The sequence below is a fragment of the Argentina anserina genome, chromosome 2, assembly GCF_933775445.1.
Source record: "Argentina anserina chromosome 2, drPotAnse1.1, whole genome shotgun sequence".
Lineage (NCBI taxonomy): Eukaryota > Viridiplantae > Streptophyta > Magnoliopsida > Rosales > Rosaceae > Argentina > Argentina anserina.
Genome location: NC_065873.1, coordinates 29,247,876 through 29,266,794, shown reverse-complemented (window position 1 = coordinate 29,266,794; position 18,919 = coordinate 29,247,876). Strand labels below are relative to the sequence as shown.

The 18,919-nt window shown below is 38.1% G+C and overlaps 2 protein-coding genes across 3 annotated transcripts; both read right to left on the bottom strand.

Moving 5' to 3' along the window:
• Positions 1-6,773: 6,773 nt before the first annotated feature.
• On the bottom strand, positions 6,774-9,896 carry LOC126782959 (cyclin-T1-3). 2 transcript variants are annotated; one of them, XM_050508318.1, is made up of 7 exons: positions 9,677-9,896; positions 9,106-9,451; positions 8,716-8,797; positions 8,430-8,564; positions 8,187-8,359; positions 7,918-8,069; positions 6,774-7,618 (listed from the first exon to the last, which is right to left on the bottom strand). In XM_050508318.1, the coding sequence occupies exons 2-7, from the start codon at positions 9,330-9,332 to the stop codon at positions 7,062-7,064; spliced, it is 1,326 nt and encodes a 441-aa protein (XP_050364275.1). In that variant the 5' UTR covers positions 9,333-9,451; positions 9,677-9,896; the 3' UTR covers positions 6,774-7,061. The 2 variants fall into 2 exon arrangements, with proteins under 2 accessions (XP_050364275.1, XP_050364274.1); XM_050508317.1 differs by having other exon boundaries at positions 9,106-9,338.
• Positions 9,897-13,755: 3,859 nt separating this feature from the next.
• On the bottom strand, positions 13,756-16,987 carry LOC126783421 (alcohol acyltransferase 9). Its single transcript, XM_050508891.1, has 2 exons — positions 16,381-16,987; positions 13,756-14,809 (listed from the first exon to the last, which is right to left on the bottom strand). Exons 1-2 carry the CDS (start codon positions 16,813-16,815, stop codon positions 13,868-13,870), a joined length of 1,377 nt encoding a protein of 458 aa, XP_050364848.1. The 5' UTR covers positions 16,816-16,987; the 3' UTR covers positions 13,756-13,867.
• Between the last annotated feature and the right edge of the window lie 1,932 nt (positions 16,988-18,919).

The window sequence follows — 18,919 nt, the reverse complement described above, 5'->3', positions numbered from 1 at the left end:
TAGACATATTTTTGTGCTTGATGTCCACCCTGTAACTACACTTGTGACTTGTCTGCTACTTTTTTCCAAGACCAGTTTAGGGTTTTCTCAGTCTCTTTCTAACTAGAATGCAATGCCATTATTGATTATTCTCATGCTTATGATCGAGAAATATACATCGGAAAAGACGCTCTCTATTGAGAATACTGTGAACGTGTTGTATTCTGCTTCTCATATGGATCGATCGAGAAAATGAAAGAGGGTATGATCGAGAATCCCTTTCCTATTCCATAAATCGATCATATGTATATACCCGGCCCTAGCCTCTTTTAACATGTTCGGGGTTAAAAATAGAGAAATTAAATATAAATTTGAGCATGATTAAGTTGTCATTGTCGATCATTATGGATCATCAAAGAAACATATAAGCGAGTGATGTATAATAATTTGATAAACCCCACAGAGTTCACATCAGACGAAAAAGGGGAATGTGAGATCAGAGCATGGGCAAGGGCAACCCCTCACTTTACTTTTAGCTTCTCTTTTGCCTTTTTAGCTAGCCTCCCAGCTTGCCCCCAATTCGATCTTATTACTATTCAAATTTTAACTGCAATACATGAATTTGTTTATCTGTGATCCTGTGTATTGTTCGATTCAAACTATTTTCTTCTTCTTGTTTAAAGCTTTGCTTCTTTATCGATCGTGAGCTTTTCCTTTTCTTCATCTCTTGCTTTCTTTCTTTCACGACTTGCTTGTCGATCACCTTTTCCTTATTTGCTAGTCTTACTATCTTCCAAGATTCATTTTCATTAAAGCTGCTTTTACATCTGGTTTCCAAAATTTCTATAATTATTTATTTTCATGATTCTTCAGAGATTTCCATGTACAAATTCATCCAAATGTGTTGATAGCTAGCTAATTAAGCAGCTAGAACTGACAGCGCACATGCAATATGTAAATTAGTTCTAAATCCATAGTTCATCATGGCCTCATGCATATTGCGCGCGCACATATATAATCTGTTTCGGTGCGGACGTCAGCACCGTAGGGATTTAGATATTATAATGATCGGCGGCGTGCGATGATGGTGCGGAAGGTGCCGGCCACACTTCCCTCTCCCGACACTCCTGTATGTGCCAGTAGGAGCTGTAATGCCTGCTTACGGTGGCCGAAATCTTGAAATTTTTGGGCAGATTCTGAAAATTTTCATATTCCTACCGTTATGGACTGGCGCTACACCTCCGGCTGACACAAACAGAAGCGTCGGGAGGGGGGAGTGCGACCGACACCTTCCGCGCCGCTGGTCACTGGAATCGCGGAATCCGCACGTTACAGATGTCTGCACCTAAAGAGTTGTATATATATATATATATATATATATACATAGAGCTTCTCGGCTGCGGACGTCCGCACATGGTGAATTCGACGATTCTGGCCACCGGCGATGCACAACGACGGCGACGACTAGCATAGCCACACTCCACTCTTCCCGACGTTGTTGCCTATGCCGGTTGGAATCTCGAAATTTCAAATTTATGGGCACCGTGTGGAGATTTCGGCCGCCGTAGGCCGGCTCTGCAGCTCCGGCCGGCACAGACATGAACATCGGGAGGAGTGGAGTGCGGTTGTACTAGTCGGTGCCGTCGTTGCGCATCGATGCGGCCAGAATTGCCGAATCCGCACCGTACGGACGACCGCAGTTGATAAATTTTGTATATATATAGACACACACGTGGGATGTACTTATGGATATATAACAGTACGAAAAGATGATATGTGGGTAGGATTTAAACATGAATCGAGTCATTGCATATTGCATATATATATATTTTATCCATGATGGATTAAAACTTTCACATATTTGTGTGATCATCAACGAGACGCCAACTACACATTCTTGTCCAATAATGACAATTCGGAGGGGCTTAAAAATCCCATCACAATTTTCAGTTCTGGTACAATAGATGAAACAAGCACGGTTGAATGATCTCTTCCCTACCTTGATTCCCTCTTTCTTTAATGCATGTGAGTCATAGAAATGAGAAAGGAGAGGAATCCGAAGCAAATTGTTTTCAGTTTTCACAAAATGACCAATAATTGAATTGAACTCTAGTGTTTTTCCCCCATCATTTTTTTATCAATTAATAAAAACAAATTGCGACTTTAGAGTCCACAATCACAATTAAATTAAGTAGAAGCTTAAATTAGGGTTTTGTATTTTTTGGAGTCCTTGCCGGTCAGCGTTAAGGTCGACATACACTCAGTCTTCGGCACTCAACCCTGAATCCCTAATATTTCTATCATCCTAGCCATTTAGCCATGCCAACTTAATTTAATTAATACAGCGTACACTGGTTCAAATTATTGTTAAATAGATTAATTGGTAGTTTTGATCGGTAGTTTGGTACGTACAATACGATGAACACATCTTAGTGTTAAATTAGGTTTCCTTAATTAATTGTATAGATAATGTACAATGAGTGAATTAAAACCATCTTGATTCACATTCGAATCACTAACCAAAGCCATCAGCTTTACATTTCCAGGTTAATTAGCCGTAGAAACAAATTCGTTACTGAAACTGATTATTGCTAAACCTAGCTAGCTAGCAAGAAGCCTGAAGCCTTGAACATTCTTATATTTTCTCTATAAGTATATAATCTACTCATTCTGTACAAGCTGGTGAAAATGTCAAATAGATTTTAAGCCATTTATGGAAAAATATGTTGTTCGCGCCTGTATGCCAAAACTTTTACTCTATACCCATCATGCATTTCACATGCTCTTTCTTTTTGTCTACAAAACTCTGCTGTATGTTATACAGGTATGTACTGAACCCGCCATTTATATGTTAAAACAACTTTATTGCTGCATCCAAGGGCAATATATCATTACTCTTTTCGAAATAAAGTTTTAATTGATGTGATGGTAAACATAAAGGATCTATATGTTATAACACAAGTAATATATTACCCTAAAAAGCGAGCACTATTTATCATTATTGGCCATCTTTTATAGATCATTATTGGGCGACGCTAACCACTTGAGTGTACATTTTAGGTCAAATAATTCATAGCAAAACCCTTGAAAGGAGGTCTTAAAGTTGCAGGATATAAACAAAGGAGTGTTGAGATAGGAGACAAATAACTGCAACAGAAGAATATATGCTTGTTAAGTTTCAGCATGAAATCAAACACCAATTAAGGGGCTGGCTGTACCTATAGTTCTTTAATTGCTTCACATCCCATTGAACCAAACTTATATATATACAATTCATTGTTTTATGCGATTCCATCATCTTCCTAGCTAGCTTAACCATATATAAATTAACAAATCACTATAAAAACTCTGCCTATTATCTGCCTCTTTTGCACCCAGAACTGCACTATCATCCTGCCGGAAATGTTCCTGCATTTGCATCGATACATGGAATTTCCTCGATCAAGAGTTAATACCAGAATAATTATCAACAACTTTGTGATTAATTAAGCAGACGACACAGAAGATGGGGTTATTAAATCTATACAAGCAGAAATTCTGTGTTGCTCTTTTCAGTAAAGCTATTAATTATCTAAAAGAACACTTACTGCAGCAATGCATGTACACGTACAATAGTGTAGAAGGTCTGCATTCTCACAAGAAAAACTTTTACTGCAATCCATCCACACGGTGTAGGTCTGCAAAACAATCAAAGATACGAAAGAACAGTCATTAGAGATCAGTGTTGATACTTGCTTAGTAAAATCACTAAAATGATATAAAGTAAAAGAGTTTAAATTACCCTCCATTTTTAGAGCTGCAATGAATCCCACTGTGCAGTAATTGAGACAGCTCGGGCATTGTCGTAATTCTTATGTGTACCCGGAATACCACGTGGCATTGTCATGTGGTGTACTCAGCCAATCATATTACTCAATGTTGTGGTAAACATGCACGAGGTGAAAGTGAAAAATATTATTTAAATATGAGTAACAAACTGAAAACAAACACAGTAAAAATGAACTAATAACATTAAATAGGTACGCCACATGAACTATATACCGGGTATATATAATAATGTTTCCTCTTGTTGTTAATTGTTAAGAATTAGTCGGATTGAACCTATCGCGTCCTTGGCCGGAATTGAAATATCCGCAAAAAGTGGATAAATTTCCTTTCTTAAGAACACACAAGATTCGTCACATAAGTAGCCCAACTCGATCGTTTGATTTCCAAACTAGATCCAAATCCAATATACTCACGTGAGCCCAGATCCAAGTATAGACCCTTATATATAGCGAGAGAGACGCCTCTCTCTCAATCACAGTGAAGAATGGACTTGTCGATGTCGTCTGTTTCAGGGTGCGAGCGTGACAAGGTGAGGAGGATCGCCAAGCACGTCCTTGCCGTCAAGTCGACCTCGTCGTCAAGTCCTCGGTTGAAGAAGACCCTTCTCCTCCGCTCTATCGAGTCCGAAATCTTGAATGACTGTCCGGTCTCCGAAACCATGCTCGAGTGCTTGGAGGCTATCGAGGTTTTGGACCGCGGCCTAGGGATTCTGGTTACGGACTCCATGAAGGCGGCGTACTGCGCCGTCGCGACGAACTTGTCGGTGAAGTTTTTGGCGCTGTCGTCGGGAGGGAAGTACAGGGAGGCAGTAATTAGGGTTTGGAGAGGTTGGGTTAGGGCTTTGATGGAGACTGAGGGCTGCGGGCTCGTATTTGCCGCGCTCAAGGAGAGGATGGAGGAGGTGGTATTGGCGATGTCAGATGTCGCGTGTTTTCCAGAGGCTGCACAGTTTGAATACCCGAGACGTGGCTCTGAAATCGGTTGAGTCTTATTTGAATGAAGCTATGGCGATGCTGGATGGGGTTGATTTGGGTGATGGCTTGGAGGAACAAAAGGCACATATGGATGACGTTAGTGAACTGGCAGTAGCTCTTGTCGATCAGCAATGAACAGGAGGTGCAAAGGATGACTGGGCGGAATTCAGGTCTCTCCTTATGCCTTTTGAGTTTGATTAATTTTGACACTTCGGTTTTTCCTGCCAATTTGTAAAGTGAGGTCACTGAGGTGCCACAATCATCACTCTGAATATATATGCTTCGTTATGCTCTGTCTAGTAATTTTAGTTTAATTCTTGTACAATCTCCTACGAGCGTGGCACTTAGACGCAGGCCTGGACCGGTTCAGATTAGGGATGCTGAAGCTCGCATATCTCATGCTCCAGTTAGAAAAGTGCAAAAAAAAACTGAAGTCCGGTGTCAAAATTATAAAAGTGCAAAGAGAATTGGAGTTTGGCGTTATTGAACTGCAAGCACCACCTCATAATTTTATTTTTAAGAGGGTACCATCTAAGAGATGGGACTTCCGAGAAGAAGAAATGTTAAGGTTTGGCGTATGTACTTTTCTTTATAATTTCTGCACTTCTTCTGATCTATTTGTCCAGCTTCTTATTGTGAATCCAATTAATGTTCTATTAGGTTGAATTTAGATAGTCATTGTGTTGGAGCCACCCCACAACTCACCCTATCTTACGTTCTGCACCCTCTAAATCTTCTCTGTACACCCACCTTGTGGTATGCTACTATGCTAGTGTTTGGGCTTAGCCTTGTGAGCTGTATGCAGATAGAACCACGTCGTTTGTCTTCTTCTAAGTTGTTGCCTTTATATTGTAATCTCCTGCTCCTTTGAGAGGCAGCTATGAATTAATCAAGTTTACTCCTTTCTTTGCATATTTCCTTTCCTTCTCTGCGTTTGGTACCATCACATTGGGAAGGTCTAAGCAGATTATTGGTAATAGTTTATTTCTTGCCAAATCCAGCTTGTTAGTCGGATTGTTTTGTTGCTGCGTAATTCTCATATGAGTCATATCTGAAAAGATGATCAGAATCTGATGTCCGTTAGCACTTATTATCAGCATTTATCTATTGACTGCCAAGATATGTGCAAGGCTCACTGTCGACATCGATGAGATCGTTCCCTCTATGTTTAGTTAATTTTCAGTTCCATCGAACCCTAGATCATGTATGTTCAGTCTGCTAAGCATTCCATTGAACTTGTTTTGTTACTTCTTTTGTACTAATTTCAGTGGCTTCTTGTGTTTTAATACTGATTTCATGGTTGAAATTTCATTGTTAACCATCATTTGTCTTTGGAGCGAAATGTCAACGGATGTCTAAAATTCATGGTGTCCCGCTTAAAGAAAGATTGAAAGAACAAATGAATTTATCATTCTTGAAAGCTTGTAAAGTTTAGAGTTGCTTTTAGAGGTCATCATCGTCAGAAAGTGGGACTGTCACTAAGGCCTAGGTTGACGCCTCTAAAATTCATAGTTTGATAAAAGAGAGTAGGGTTGTGTAAAGTTACATAACTATTCTCTGTTCTCTGTTCACTTTCCCACATATTTTTTTCTCTGCCGAACTCTCTGTTCTCTCGCACTATAGTTCTTGTTCTTTAATTGCTTCCCATACCACTTAACCAAACTCATATACAATTCATTGTTTTATGCGATTCCATCATCTTCCTAGTTTAATCATATATAAATTAACAAATCACTAACAAAAATCTGCCCTTTTTTTTTGCCTCTTTTGCAACCCGAACTGCACCATCATCGACTCATCGTGCCAGAATTGTTTCTGCATTTGCATCGATAAATGGAACTGCCTCAAGAGTTCATATATACCAGAATAATCAACAACTCTCTGAATTAATTAAGCAAGTGAAACAGAAGATGGGTTATTAAATCTGCATAAGCAGAAATTATGTGATGCCCCTTGGGCATATAACGTGTATCTCTGAAGATTCAAACCCAACATAAGCTTCCGAGTAAGTTGACATATTTGAAAACCCATTTGTATACTCGAGCATTACGATTATGAACAAGAACTTATAATCATTCATACATCAGAAACACACAGGACCTGCATCAATTCAAGGGCTGAACTTTTCCAGGAGCAATATGATCGCAAAGAATTACTGCTATAATGTAATTGCAATTTGAAATACGTACCATCTAATGACATGTGCTACACTCTATAGGAAGATGATGCCGTAATGTAGTTTACAAGCATCAAACGCGTCATTCCTCAACATAAAATGCATCAAGCCTTCCTTTGTTTCTTCTCTGTAGATGCATCTTGAAGCTCAACTCCATTTTCAAGCTCACTTTCTATCCAGGCTTCAGGATCTAGCTCATCATGTATGGAGCCTGCCAACTTCTTATTTACACCTTTATCACATCTTTTTCTCTTCAATTCTCGAATACGGTTAATATCGATCTTACCACAGCTTTTAGGAACCTCAAGAATCTTGCATGAGCTCTGATCATCCAATTCCCCTTTTATTGGCTTGATCTCATCACCAGTATTCTTGACAATACTACTATCATTTGTCTGGCATGGTAAAGCATCCTTACCAGCAGTAGCAGAGTCCTCACCTCCAAGATTTTGCCTACTCGAAGACATAACAGACTCTCCCCCTAATCCTCTATCATCCACAGCGGCACCTTGCCTAGGATGCTGGTCTACCATTGCTTCACTTGATATACATGATTGAGGGCTACTATCAATTGACTTTTTAGATACAATTTCAGGCTGAACGGCCATCCCAGTTTTAGCCGGTAGAGGCTTGAACATGCTATGCATCCGCTGAATCACCTCTGACAAATAACAAAGACACAACATGAATATCAGATACGAAATCTGCTCAAATTTAAACTCAGAGATGCAAAAAGAACAGTAAGCCTGATCAATAAGTTTACTACTCGACAGAACCTAAGTCTTATACCATATATAGAAGAGGATACTATGTTAGGAAACTATCACTAAGGAAAGATCAACCACGTTTCTTATATGGCCTGAGCTAGATTTTAGAAAGACATCAATACATGACATGAACAGAAAATCCTCGAACAGAAAGAAATAAATGGAAGAAAAGGAGAAAGAAATTGCCACTAACCATCTAACTGTTTCGGCGTAACATCAAACTCAAGCCACCAAACTTTTCCCTTCTCCTTAGGTAGTTTCACCTTTTGAAAATTAGCAGCAAGAGCAACTGAACCAGCTGCAATGTAATGCGGCTTGTACTGCAAGCATAATGATGTGCGGAGCCTACCCATTCATACATAAGAAATATATAGTCATGCAAAAGACAAACATAAAAATCCAACTTATATCTCCATCAGGCATAAAAATAGCTCTGCTACAAGGACAAGAAAGTATCCTCACCAATCATTCACAAAACTCCATGCTGCCTTAGCAAGATCAGGGAGAAGATCTAATTTCTTTAGGGCAGCAACAAGTATCTTGTACGGAAGCTGAATGTCCAGATCATAGCCGATTGTTGACAGCAAAAGTCTCTCAGCAACTAGGATCAATTCCTTTTGCTTATTGAGAAACCCCTACATCGGGAGGTGAATTTAAGCAAGAATGATTACAATGAAACATTGCCTCAAATGAATATCTACATACTTTTTGTCTGATTCGGTGTAACGCAGCTGAATCAAATTTGTGCACCATCTCATATGCAACTACAACAACATCATTCAGATAGCGTGGTGTATCTTCTGCTTTGCAGGCAAGAAATATGCTCGCAGTTGCCACTGTCTGGAAGATATTATCACATAATTAAATAAGACATCTCTATATTAAAAGAAAATGCAAACAGTATTGGGGAATCTCAAATGTTATTTTTGTGTGCACCCAAGGCATAGAAAACAAAGTTTAAATCAACATTATTCACATACAAAAGCTTTACCTGCCACCCATTCTTAGCGTGAGATTGACGCATATAAAACTGGTGGCACAACATCATTGCAGATGATATTGTCAGCTGGGGCCTGAAGGATGTAATATCAATCACATGTGCCATTAATTACTTATGGCATAAGATGGCAATGAAATAAATGATGAGAATATGCATTACATAAAAGGGAAAATAGTAAATGAAGTTGATTCAATTCTTGGAAGTTGAAAAGTCCAAATCAACTAAACCAGGCAAAGCTAGTACATACAAGCAGAGAATAGATGACATTCTATTAAAATCAATGAGGGCAGCCATTGTATATAATCGAAGAACGTTAAATTTTCAAAACTAAAAGGCCTACGATACAATCAACATCCAAACCAAAGCATCTGAAAAACTCACACTTTAAGCTTCATCCCAATCTCCTGAAGAAACGAGCAGTATAAACTCCGCAAGTGTGACTCTTTCTTGGTGCTAATGCCATCTCTCCGGGACGGAGAGTCTTCGATTTCCTGTTTCGTAAAGTACCACTTGCGCACAGGGCACTGAGCCTCATGTGTAATGCACATGCTTGTTGAAGCTTTTGCAATCCCTTGCCCACAAGGGTTCTCAGGCACCGGCCTCCCCATAGTCGCCTTCTCAATCCAATCAGTTCAAAAAACATCACATTAGACCCTAAAACAGAAAAACCCACCAATCTCACATATACAAAACTCAGATTGACAATTTGACATAAGCATCACTGCAACTTCAATCAAAACAAAACAAGCCAACAATTGAACACACTCAGCAACCTAAGACCAAATCAAAGAGTTTAAAGCTAAACCATAACAGTAAAAGCCCAATTCAGATGTCTGATTTATACAGCTCAAGCAGTAATGATCGAAAAGGGAAACACTACACTTGGAAAATTCAAATCTTTAGTAACAATGCAAGTTCAGAACACCAAGATTCAGTCAAAAACGAAACTTACCGGACAGAAAATTCGAATTGCGCAGCTGATTGAATTACCAGAGACCTCTCAGAAACCCAGAAATCGAATTCCGTACAGATGAGCTGAGAAAGTTCTAGACTTTCAGTGAGTTCCGGGAAGAAGAAGGAGCGAATTGAAGTGGGGGAGACGTGAAAAGAACGGAGCGGATTCGAAGGCGGCGCAATTGGGAATTAGGAATTTGGGAAAACCCTAGCTTCCGCCGTCGGGCGGTGAGATAAGGGAAACAAAATATCTTTGGTAACTTTTTAATTTGAAGTCGACGACCGACTCGGCGTTGACTCTCTTTTTTGTTTTTTTTTTAGGGGAGTGAGTCTCTTTTCTTCGCAGGCACGCAAAGTGCGTAGTACAAGTGGGCCGTAGGATTTGGGCCATTTTGAGAGCATGAAATTGTTCTTCCTAATTTATGTCTCTCTCGTGTTTAGCAATAGGGAGACTTCCCTAACATGTCAAGTACACGTCTAGAGAGATGCATGAATAATAGTGTATAGAGATGTGATTAAGTGAACTTTTTTTTTTTCCATTAAGGTCTCATTTGATTCACGGAAAGGAATGACTACGAAATTAGAAGTTTATATTTTAAGAAGAGTGAATGACTTCATTGATGGAGATCATTGCAATCTGACGATATATGGAATTCCACATATGAAGGTATAGTTCATGTGAAGCCAAAGGCATCAAAGGAAGCTAACCGAGCCAATTGGAGCTGCTCTATTAGCAGTCCTCTTAACAAACCGTAACGAAACCAAAGGTACACGACTAAGAAACACACAGATCAGAAATAAGGAAACCTAACTCTGAATAATCAAGTGACCCATGCATTGGACATAGCATTCACCAATACCTGACAGAAGGTGGAACACATTATCAATTGGAAGTTGTTTATTTTTGTGTTTGTGATAGAAATGCTTTGCAACCGTATAGAGAAAAGGAGGGAACTCAAAATGGTTGACTTTTTCCATTCTAACAATATTTTTAATCTTCTTTTCCTTGAACCAAATGAGTCGTAAGTAAATAAATTTTACTGCGTGCAAAATTCTTCACTAGGAAATGGTGCGATATCCTTCAGGTTGAGAAATTTTTTAGAGCTATTGTAATTCCACGTGGAAATGTCTAGTTGTCTACAATTTTAATTATAATTTGGCATGCAATATTTAATTAGAAAAATTATATTTTAAATATTTAGTCAAAGGTTATTTTAGTTTTTTTTCTAAAACTATATACCGTACACTAATACTCTAAACGCTAAAACTCTACACCATAAACCTTAAATTCTAAACTTTAAACCTGAATTTCTAATTTAAAATCATCAATACTCATGAATGTCATTTCACATATAATAAAAATATATTAAATTATAATTTATGTGTAATAAATTCATGTGTCAAAATACAACAGATAAAGACCAAATGATTATCACGAAGTTGTGGTAGTCATCAGAACCAAATGATTATCATATAATGGATGATATATCAAAATCGTCTTCGTACTAATACATTATTGGATGACCACTAACGCGTAACACCACCTTAATTATTACCAAATGCGACTGAAAGAACAACTTAATCAATATCATATGGTTATACAACACACGGCCTCTAATTGCCAACTGATTAGTCCCTCACCCACTTCTAAAGAAACCACTATGCCAAATCTGGTACTACACGGCTTTCACTTACTTTAACCAAAACAGTAGTATTGTACTATTGTTTCTATTTTTGATAAAATTGGTTACCAAGAAAGTTGGTCATTGGTAACTTTGTACTATAGTTTCCGTGAGATAAAAAACAAAAAAACAAAAAAAACAAAATGTTGGTCACTCCATAGAATATCATCACAAACTCGACAGTTTACTACTTCAAGTTTCAATTTCAACTAATCACTCCTTATACTTTCTAAAATCGAGCAATTTGGTACTTTAATCATATTTTCATCCAATTTTGGTGTTAAGTTGTTGGTTGACAAACGTAAATTGAATGGAACTTAACACCAAAATTGGATGGAGAGATGATGGAAAGACCAAATTGCTCGAATTCAAAAAGTATAAGGAGTGATAAGTTGAAATTGATATTTGAAGGAGTAAACTATTGAGCTTGTAAAAGTGTAAGGAATGACCAGTATTTTGTCATAAAAAAAATAACTTTTTTTTATCAAATAAACATTATTTTCATATAACATGAAACAATGATACATGGGATTTAGTTTGGAACAAGCCAAACAAGATTTTGGATTAGAATCTATGTTCATAACAAATAAAAAAATACCCTAAACGAAAAACGTCAGAGTACCTTACTCAGATTAGTAAAGAAGCAAATCGAAGACATAACATGTCGTGAATTGTGGCAGAATTTACTGGCCATAACGTATGAACTCCTGAACTCATCATGACAAGCCTTAACTCATATGAAGCACAAACGGAGACGAACTCCGATTTAAGGCCCACGAAGGGCAAGACTTGGTTGTCGTCGAGTCGAGTAATTGTCGAACCAAGATCCGACTGCAGACTTTATTCAAGAAACAAACAAAGAAACAATCACAGTCCCTGCAATACCTTGAAAAATCAAGGAGACATATGTAAGTTGAACTGATGCAATTATATTGATTCTGGTCACGAAAATAAGTTCTTCGGAAGTAAAGGGAGATGCATCATGCGTGCATGACACCAAACCAGAGATTCCTGAATTCTCACCTTTTCTTTTCTTAATTATCTAATTATCGGCTTTCCTTCATCACCAAAATTGTCATGTCACCACTCACAAGTAGCTAACTCAGGATTACAAAAGAACTTTCTTCTTACCCCCTAAAAAAAGAACTTTATTTCTTGTTATATAGGTATATATTTTTCTCCACAAAGCTTAATTAATTAGTCTAGTGATGAATGTATAGTGTAACAATAGTGGTGGGTAAGATCTAATTCACATTCTTTAATACATGTATAAAATTCATATGCACCGTACTGAAACCATCACTTGATTATATAGCGAAACACCTCATGTTCATGCAATTGTTCATCTACATTTCCTCGTGGTTAGTTTAGTTTCCATTACTTTGTTTATAAAGGTGATATAACATGGAGAGATTCGAGAGCGACCAGATTCTGGACATTGAGAGCAAAGAAAGCGAAACATATATACCAGCCACACAATATGATCGATCACTTGATCGATCGCGAGTTGAGGATAGTTGGAAGTTTTATAAATCAATATGAAGCAACAGAGCTAGTTTTCACATCTGAATCATCATAGCTTGTGAGACGACACTTTAATATAGGTTTCTTGTGGGTCTATAAAGAAAACCTAGCAGTGCCATGTTGCTCTAATGCACTAGTGGCCTTATACCTATCTTGCATACCGGCCATATGCTTTGCTATATATTTTTTGCAACTGACCGGAACTTTATCTAACTCCATTATATATAGACCTATAGATGAACGTGTATGAATGCCATTTCCACTTGAATATCATTATCGTCCAAGAGTGCGGTTGCAGACGTGCAAGTGTTGACGTATCAGAAGATTCAGATCAATATATATATATATATATATATTATATTATATTATATCGAGAATCGCTCTAGCTACTGATAGTGTAGATCCGATCAAGCACTCAAGGTAGAGATAACGATCGATCACGGCTAGCACAATCATTTACTCTATGATTTTATCGGATTAATTAAAGATCTAAATGGTTACTAACTATAACATAACGTATTACATATATAGCATGTTATTCACGGGGTTTTGCAAGTGTTCATGCTTACGCTCAGTCATGGACTAATGGCTAATGCAGTAATGCCTCTTTCCAGACAAGACAGAAAGGATTGAACATTCAATCTTCAACAGTGATGACGATTTAAGTGGATCTAATTATGATTTTCCATATATGCATGGACAATGGAGAATCAGATACAAATGCTTCTAGCTTACAAGATCACTATCGGTCTCTGGCTCTGAGAATGGGAGCGATCATACTTCATATATCGGTTTTAGTTAATAAGTAAATTATGAAAAATAACAAATAGATTAAAAATTTGCAGTCATTAGGATACAATAATAAAAACTCAGGTCACGGTGAGATGCTCGATCCCGTGCCATTTTATGATACTTAAATATATATAGTGGCTGGGAGCATTGAAACAGAACTAGAGAAAGAAAAAGAAGTCATCAAACACTAATTAATATTCCATAATTCCATTGTCTGCTGCATGATATCCATTAATAGAATGATGTTCACCTCCATTGTTGAACTCTTTATCCAAAAACTCAGTCATGCAATATCCAAACTTCTCCGCCACTCTCTCCGGCACCGACACCAGCACTCTCACCGCACCTACATCTCCGATAACTGGTAAAAACAAGCAGTAAACATCACTTGTTACCGGACCCATGTGAAGTGCCTTCCCTTCTCCAAAATCCAACTCCTCCAACCCTAGCTTAGCCCACTGTGATATAACCAAACTCGTCGACAGATCTGTTTTTACCGCTTTGTCCTCCAACAAATCAACCATAGACCTCACGTAGTCGTCACTGAGCTCTGCCTTAGCTTGTTGGACCAACTTAACGCCGTGGTGCAGGTTAGCAGAGACCAAGTCCTTCACGGTGGTTTGTGCGCATCCTAGCACAAACCCGTTACCGTAATAACCCTGTGGAGTCTCCGGCTTCAGCCTCCGCCGGACGTTAACGGAGAATAGGAGCTTTATGTTGAGGGAAGGTGACAGGTCCAGCGATCGAACCCATGCACGCCACGTGTGGGCTGCTAGGGCTTCGAAACCGGTGCATTTTAGCGATGGCGAGCACTGGCGGTTGAGGTGATGGATATGAGAGCGAGTGAAGGTTAAGGATGTGGGGACGAGCGGCTGGGACTGGAGGAATCTGAGGACGTCCACGTGGGCGTTTTCCTTATTTACGGTGAACTGCGGGTGAGAGAAGGTTACCTCTGGAGGGTTTCGAGATCTCAACACGTGGCGAGAGTGGACGGGTGAGATTGGCGAAGGAAGATCTGGTTTGGCTGTTAGGTGGGCCCATGCTTTTAAGAACTGTGACGTGCCGATGCCATCGCATAAGCAGTGATTGATTGCGGTGCAGAGGATCATTCCTCCAAAGCGGAGATTAGTGACCTGCAAAACAGATTTTATGGTTTTTTTCTTTAAAGAGAAAATCTTTTATTATAAAACAAGAACGAGAGTTGACGTGTTTGATTGGTTAATTTTTTAACTATCAATTGTCCAGAATTTATTAAATTCTATTTTTCTCTTTGTTTTTTGTTGAATGGCATGATGTTAAACTACACATTCTACATCCAAAATAAGATAATCAAGTTTTTTTAAAGGAGCGGAGATCATCAAGCACACGTGATCGCGAGTGCATGAAGACCGTTTAGAGCTAATTTGAGTTCACCTATATCAACAAAATAAATAAACTTGCTCAATCATGATTAAAAAAATAATAATAATAAACTTGCTCAATCATATAATTGAACCCACAGTTCATTTTAACCTTTTACCCGTGCATTTGCATGGATTCAACTTCCCATTAAAATAGTGCTAATCACAATAATTCTCTTTCATTTTTATCTTTTGTGATTTTCTTTTTCTTTTACTATTTTATGTTTTTTATCCTTCGGTATATTTTTATTTTGACTCATTATAAAAGTATGAGTAATAATAGTGGAGATTTTCCAAAAATGGTTGATCGAACATAGTCTTCTTAATTAGTAACCAATAAGGTGACGCATGCTCGTACTGATTTGACTCTATTGAGTTATATTCAATTTTAGCGCTTTGAGAGAGATTTATATTCTTTTTTGTCTACTCATTGATTTCTTTATTTATTCTCACATTATAATAAAACATGTTTATTTGAGTCTAAATTACAATCTATGTGACAGTCGATTCCACTTATCGCTTATTAAATCGTGTGCTGCTAATAAAGAAGAATAACATATCTTTCCTATATTTTTCTCATTTAGATGTAATCAAAACTATAAATATTGAAATGAAACATGCATGAATACATGTCATTTGTACGATGAAAGGGGTAGGGGGGTCGCTTAGTACTCTTTGGCTCTCGGGTCACTATCTTAGAGCAACACGAATAAATGGACATGTGCCACTTCTCTATTTGCAATGTAATGTAGTGTCATAGTTAATCAGGCAAAGTTATGCAACTTTTGCAGAATATTAATGATTGATAAAGTATAGTTTTTTTGTTCCTGAGGTTAATGCTCTTTATTTTTTCTTTATTCTTTTCTGATCTTGCTAATTTTTCTTAGTTGAGAAAAGAAAATACAAATATCAACCCCCGTTTGATTAAACTAGACTGTAATTCGGGAAAATTTTGAAATTTTTGCCTCTAAAAGGACAAAAGTACCCTGTATTGGGTGGTCCTAGTGTGAAATGTCAGGGTTACATTTCTATTTTTTCCCTTATTTTTTTTTGGCTTGCCATTTGATTCAAAACTGGTTAGCGAATGAGCCAACATCGATCAACTATAGAAGAGAAGAAAGTACAAGTTGTGTTTTGAACAAGAAGAAAGTACAAGTTGGAACGTTGAAAATGCCATTTTTTTCCCTTTCTTTTCTTTTGGTTTGGATAAAGAACGTTTGTAACACAGAAATGATATAAGGAGAATAAACCGGAAATTGAAGAGAGATGGGGGGAGTTATCGAGTAGATTAGTAGCAGTAGTACCTGAACAACAAGAGGAGGAATATCCAAAAAAGTGAGACCTCCTTCGACCCTGTACAAGAGTTTCTTCCAAGACCTGTTAGGCTTATCGGAAAGCTCGAGAAACTGGTCAGCAGTGATATCCATGAAGGCCTCAGCAAACACAGCACCTTCTCCATTGCAGTCGACCTCGAGCTTTTGATCACGGTCGGGGCTGGACCTCAAGCGCCCGGCCAGAGGGTAGTAGAGGACCAGGAGTTTAGAGAGGGCGTATTTCATGGCGTCTAAGTTGATAGAAGATTTGAAGAGGTAGAGATACTTGATCGAGAACCGGAGAAACTTCTGGTCATCGAGATTGGAGAGAGTGAGGCAATGCTTGGGAGTTGGCGTGTTTGGGCGGATTAGTGTTGGTTGTGTTGCATATAAACAATCTGGTAGTTCTTCTGGAGGGTTTAACATCCTTAATGAGTTTCGATCGATCTCTCTGCTTATCTGGAACGACGGTGGTGTTGTTCAAGCTTGAAGATTTGAAGCAGAAAGAAATAAGAGACGGGAGAGAGGTATTGATTGAAAGACAAGGTAAGTACTAAGGAGTAGCTGGCTGGCTAAGTAGAGTGGAGAAACAACAATTGCGGTTGGATATGGGGGCCGGTGGTACTATGAGATTCCTTTTTTTGGGTGAAGATAGTAAGAGGGCACGTGCATTGCTCTTGTAATATGCCCACAGTTGTGGTAATTTATACTCATACCACATTCAAGAATCAAATCGTAATTTTACTGTGATAAGTAATTTATGTCTTTCGAATTCTCGATCATAAAATATTGATTATCACGGTACAGAAAATCAGGACAATTACACTCCTAGCTTATTCCTCCTACGTTTCATAGACAAAATCAGCAAAATCTCCGTAGAACTTCATTTGTCCATGAATTGGTGGCAGAGAGCAAAAGGGAACGGAAGGGAAAAGGTGATCACACATATTGGCAGCTAGCTTGGTTAGGCTAAAAAACTATTCCTTTTGTTTGTCCCAAAAGGCAATACCTAATATTATAACGCTGCCTACGTTGATCAAGTACAACTCCGAGGTAAATCGAATATGAAGTAGGGTTGGATTTTTTGACACCAACAAATTTGAAACTGGCCATAATTGAACCGTATCAAAGTTGAGAAACCATAATTTGACGGAACCGCCGCGTCGGTGCCAAAAACCAAACCAAATTGAGTAATTGGTGCCGTTTATCGGTTATATGATTTTAGAAAACTAGTGGAAACCGAACCGAACCGAGAATTAGGAGGTAAGGTTATAGCTTGTATTTGATGAACATATATAATCGGGTGTTTATGCAAAGAATATGTTTGGTAATAAATATATACATGCAAAGATATGTGATTTTATACAAAGTAATATGTGATTTTGATTTTTGTATGTGTACAATCATGCATGCAAAGATCTAATGTGGTGCTTAAGGGTTTTGTCAACTAGCCCTCATGTTAAGACAAATCTGGACATCTTGTGATGAAACTCATGATGTTTAATATTTATTTTGGTTAACTTGTTGTATTTCAGCAAATCACAATATTTTTGTTTGATTAATATTCGAGTTATGGATTATTTATTTGTTGAATGTAACTTAATTGAAGTATTGAACTTGTAGCTTACTCATTCACTTTTAATTTTTTTTATTTTCATTAGTTAAGTACGAAATGTCAATAAGGATATTAGGTTTTATAACCGAAACAAAACCGAATTATAGGTTAATCGAAACCGCATTTTATATATATATATTTGTCAGTTTCGGTTTCGGTTTTAAAAAATATGAAACCGAGAATTCAATATCAGTTTTCAGTTAGTGCTCATAAACCGAACCGTTAGCACCGAGTCCGGTCCTACTATGAAAGTATAAAAACAATTTGGAATACGTATAGTATCGAAGTATGAATGGTAACTTTCCGGGGGACAAGCCTCCATGATAAATTTTTAAACGTGGAGATAAAACAGAAGAAGAGGCTAAAGGTACAGAGAATCTCAGAAGAGGAAGAAGTTAGTGCTGGATTTAGCTTAGCGATAGACAAGCCTAGCCTTGTGCTTCCTGTTTGGAGGTTGGGGGCCGGGGCTTGCATGCATCATCAGCTACCAGCTAGGTTGTCATTCATTCAACTTGGGCAGTTGGGTTACCCCATGTCTTTAATGAGTATGACAGAACACAAGAAAAATGCGAGTCATTAATTTGATTAGTTGAACGTGTGAAGCTCTCATATCCGAACTTTCAATGATCAATGCTACGTACTTACATCACTTGCTCGATCATGCACCTATGTATGTGGAGTGTTCCACCTTCCTTGGTGTCACGGTCCTATTTAGCACAGTGGAGTTTTTATCTTGTTTTTGACTAAGTGTTGAGTGTGCACACTCAAGGACCCGTGATGGGGCCTCGCTATAGGTCTCTAGCAAAGCCAGCCTAACCTAACACTCTCAGAGTAAGGTGTATAGACACTCAAGTATTTAATCTCTCAATCACTCAAGTGGAAGTCGAAGCTATTCTAGTGCAATGATAAACAACA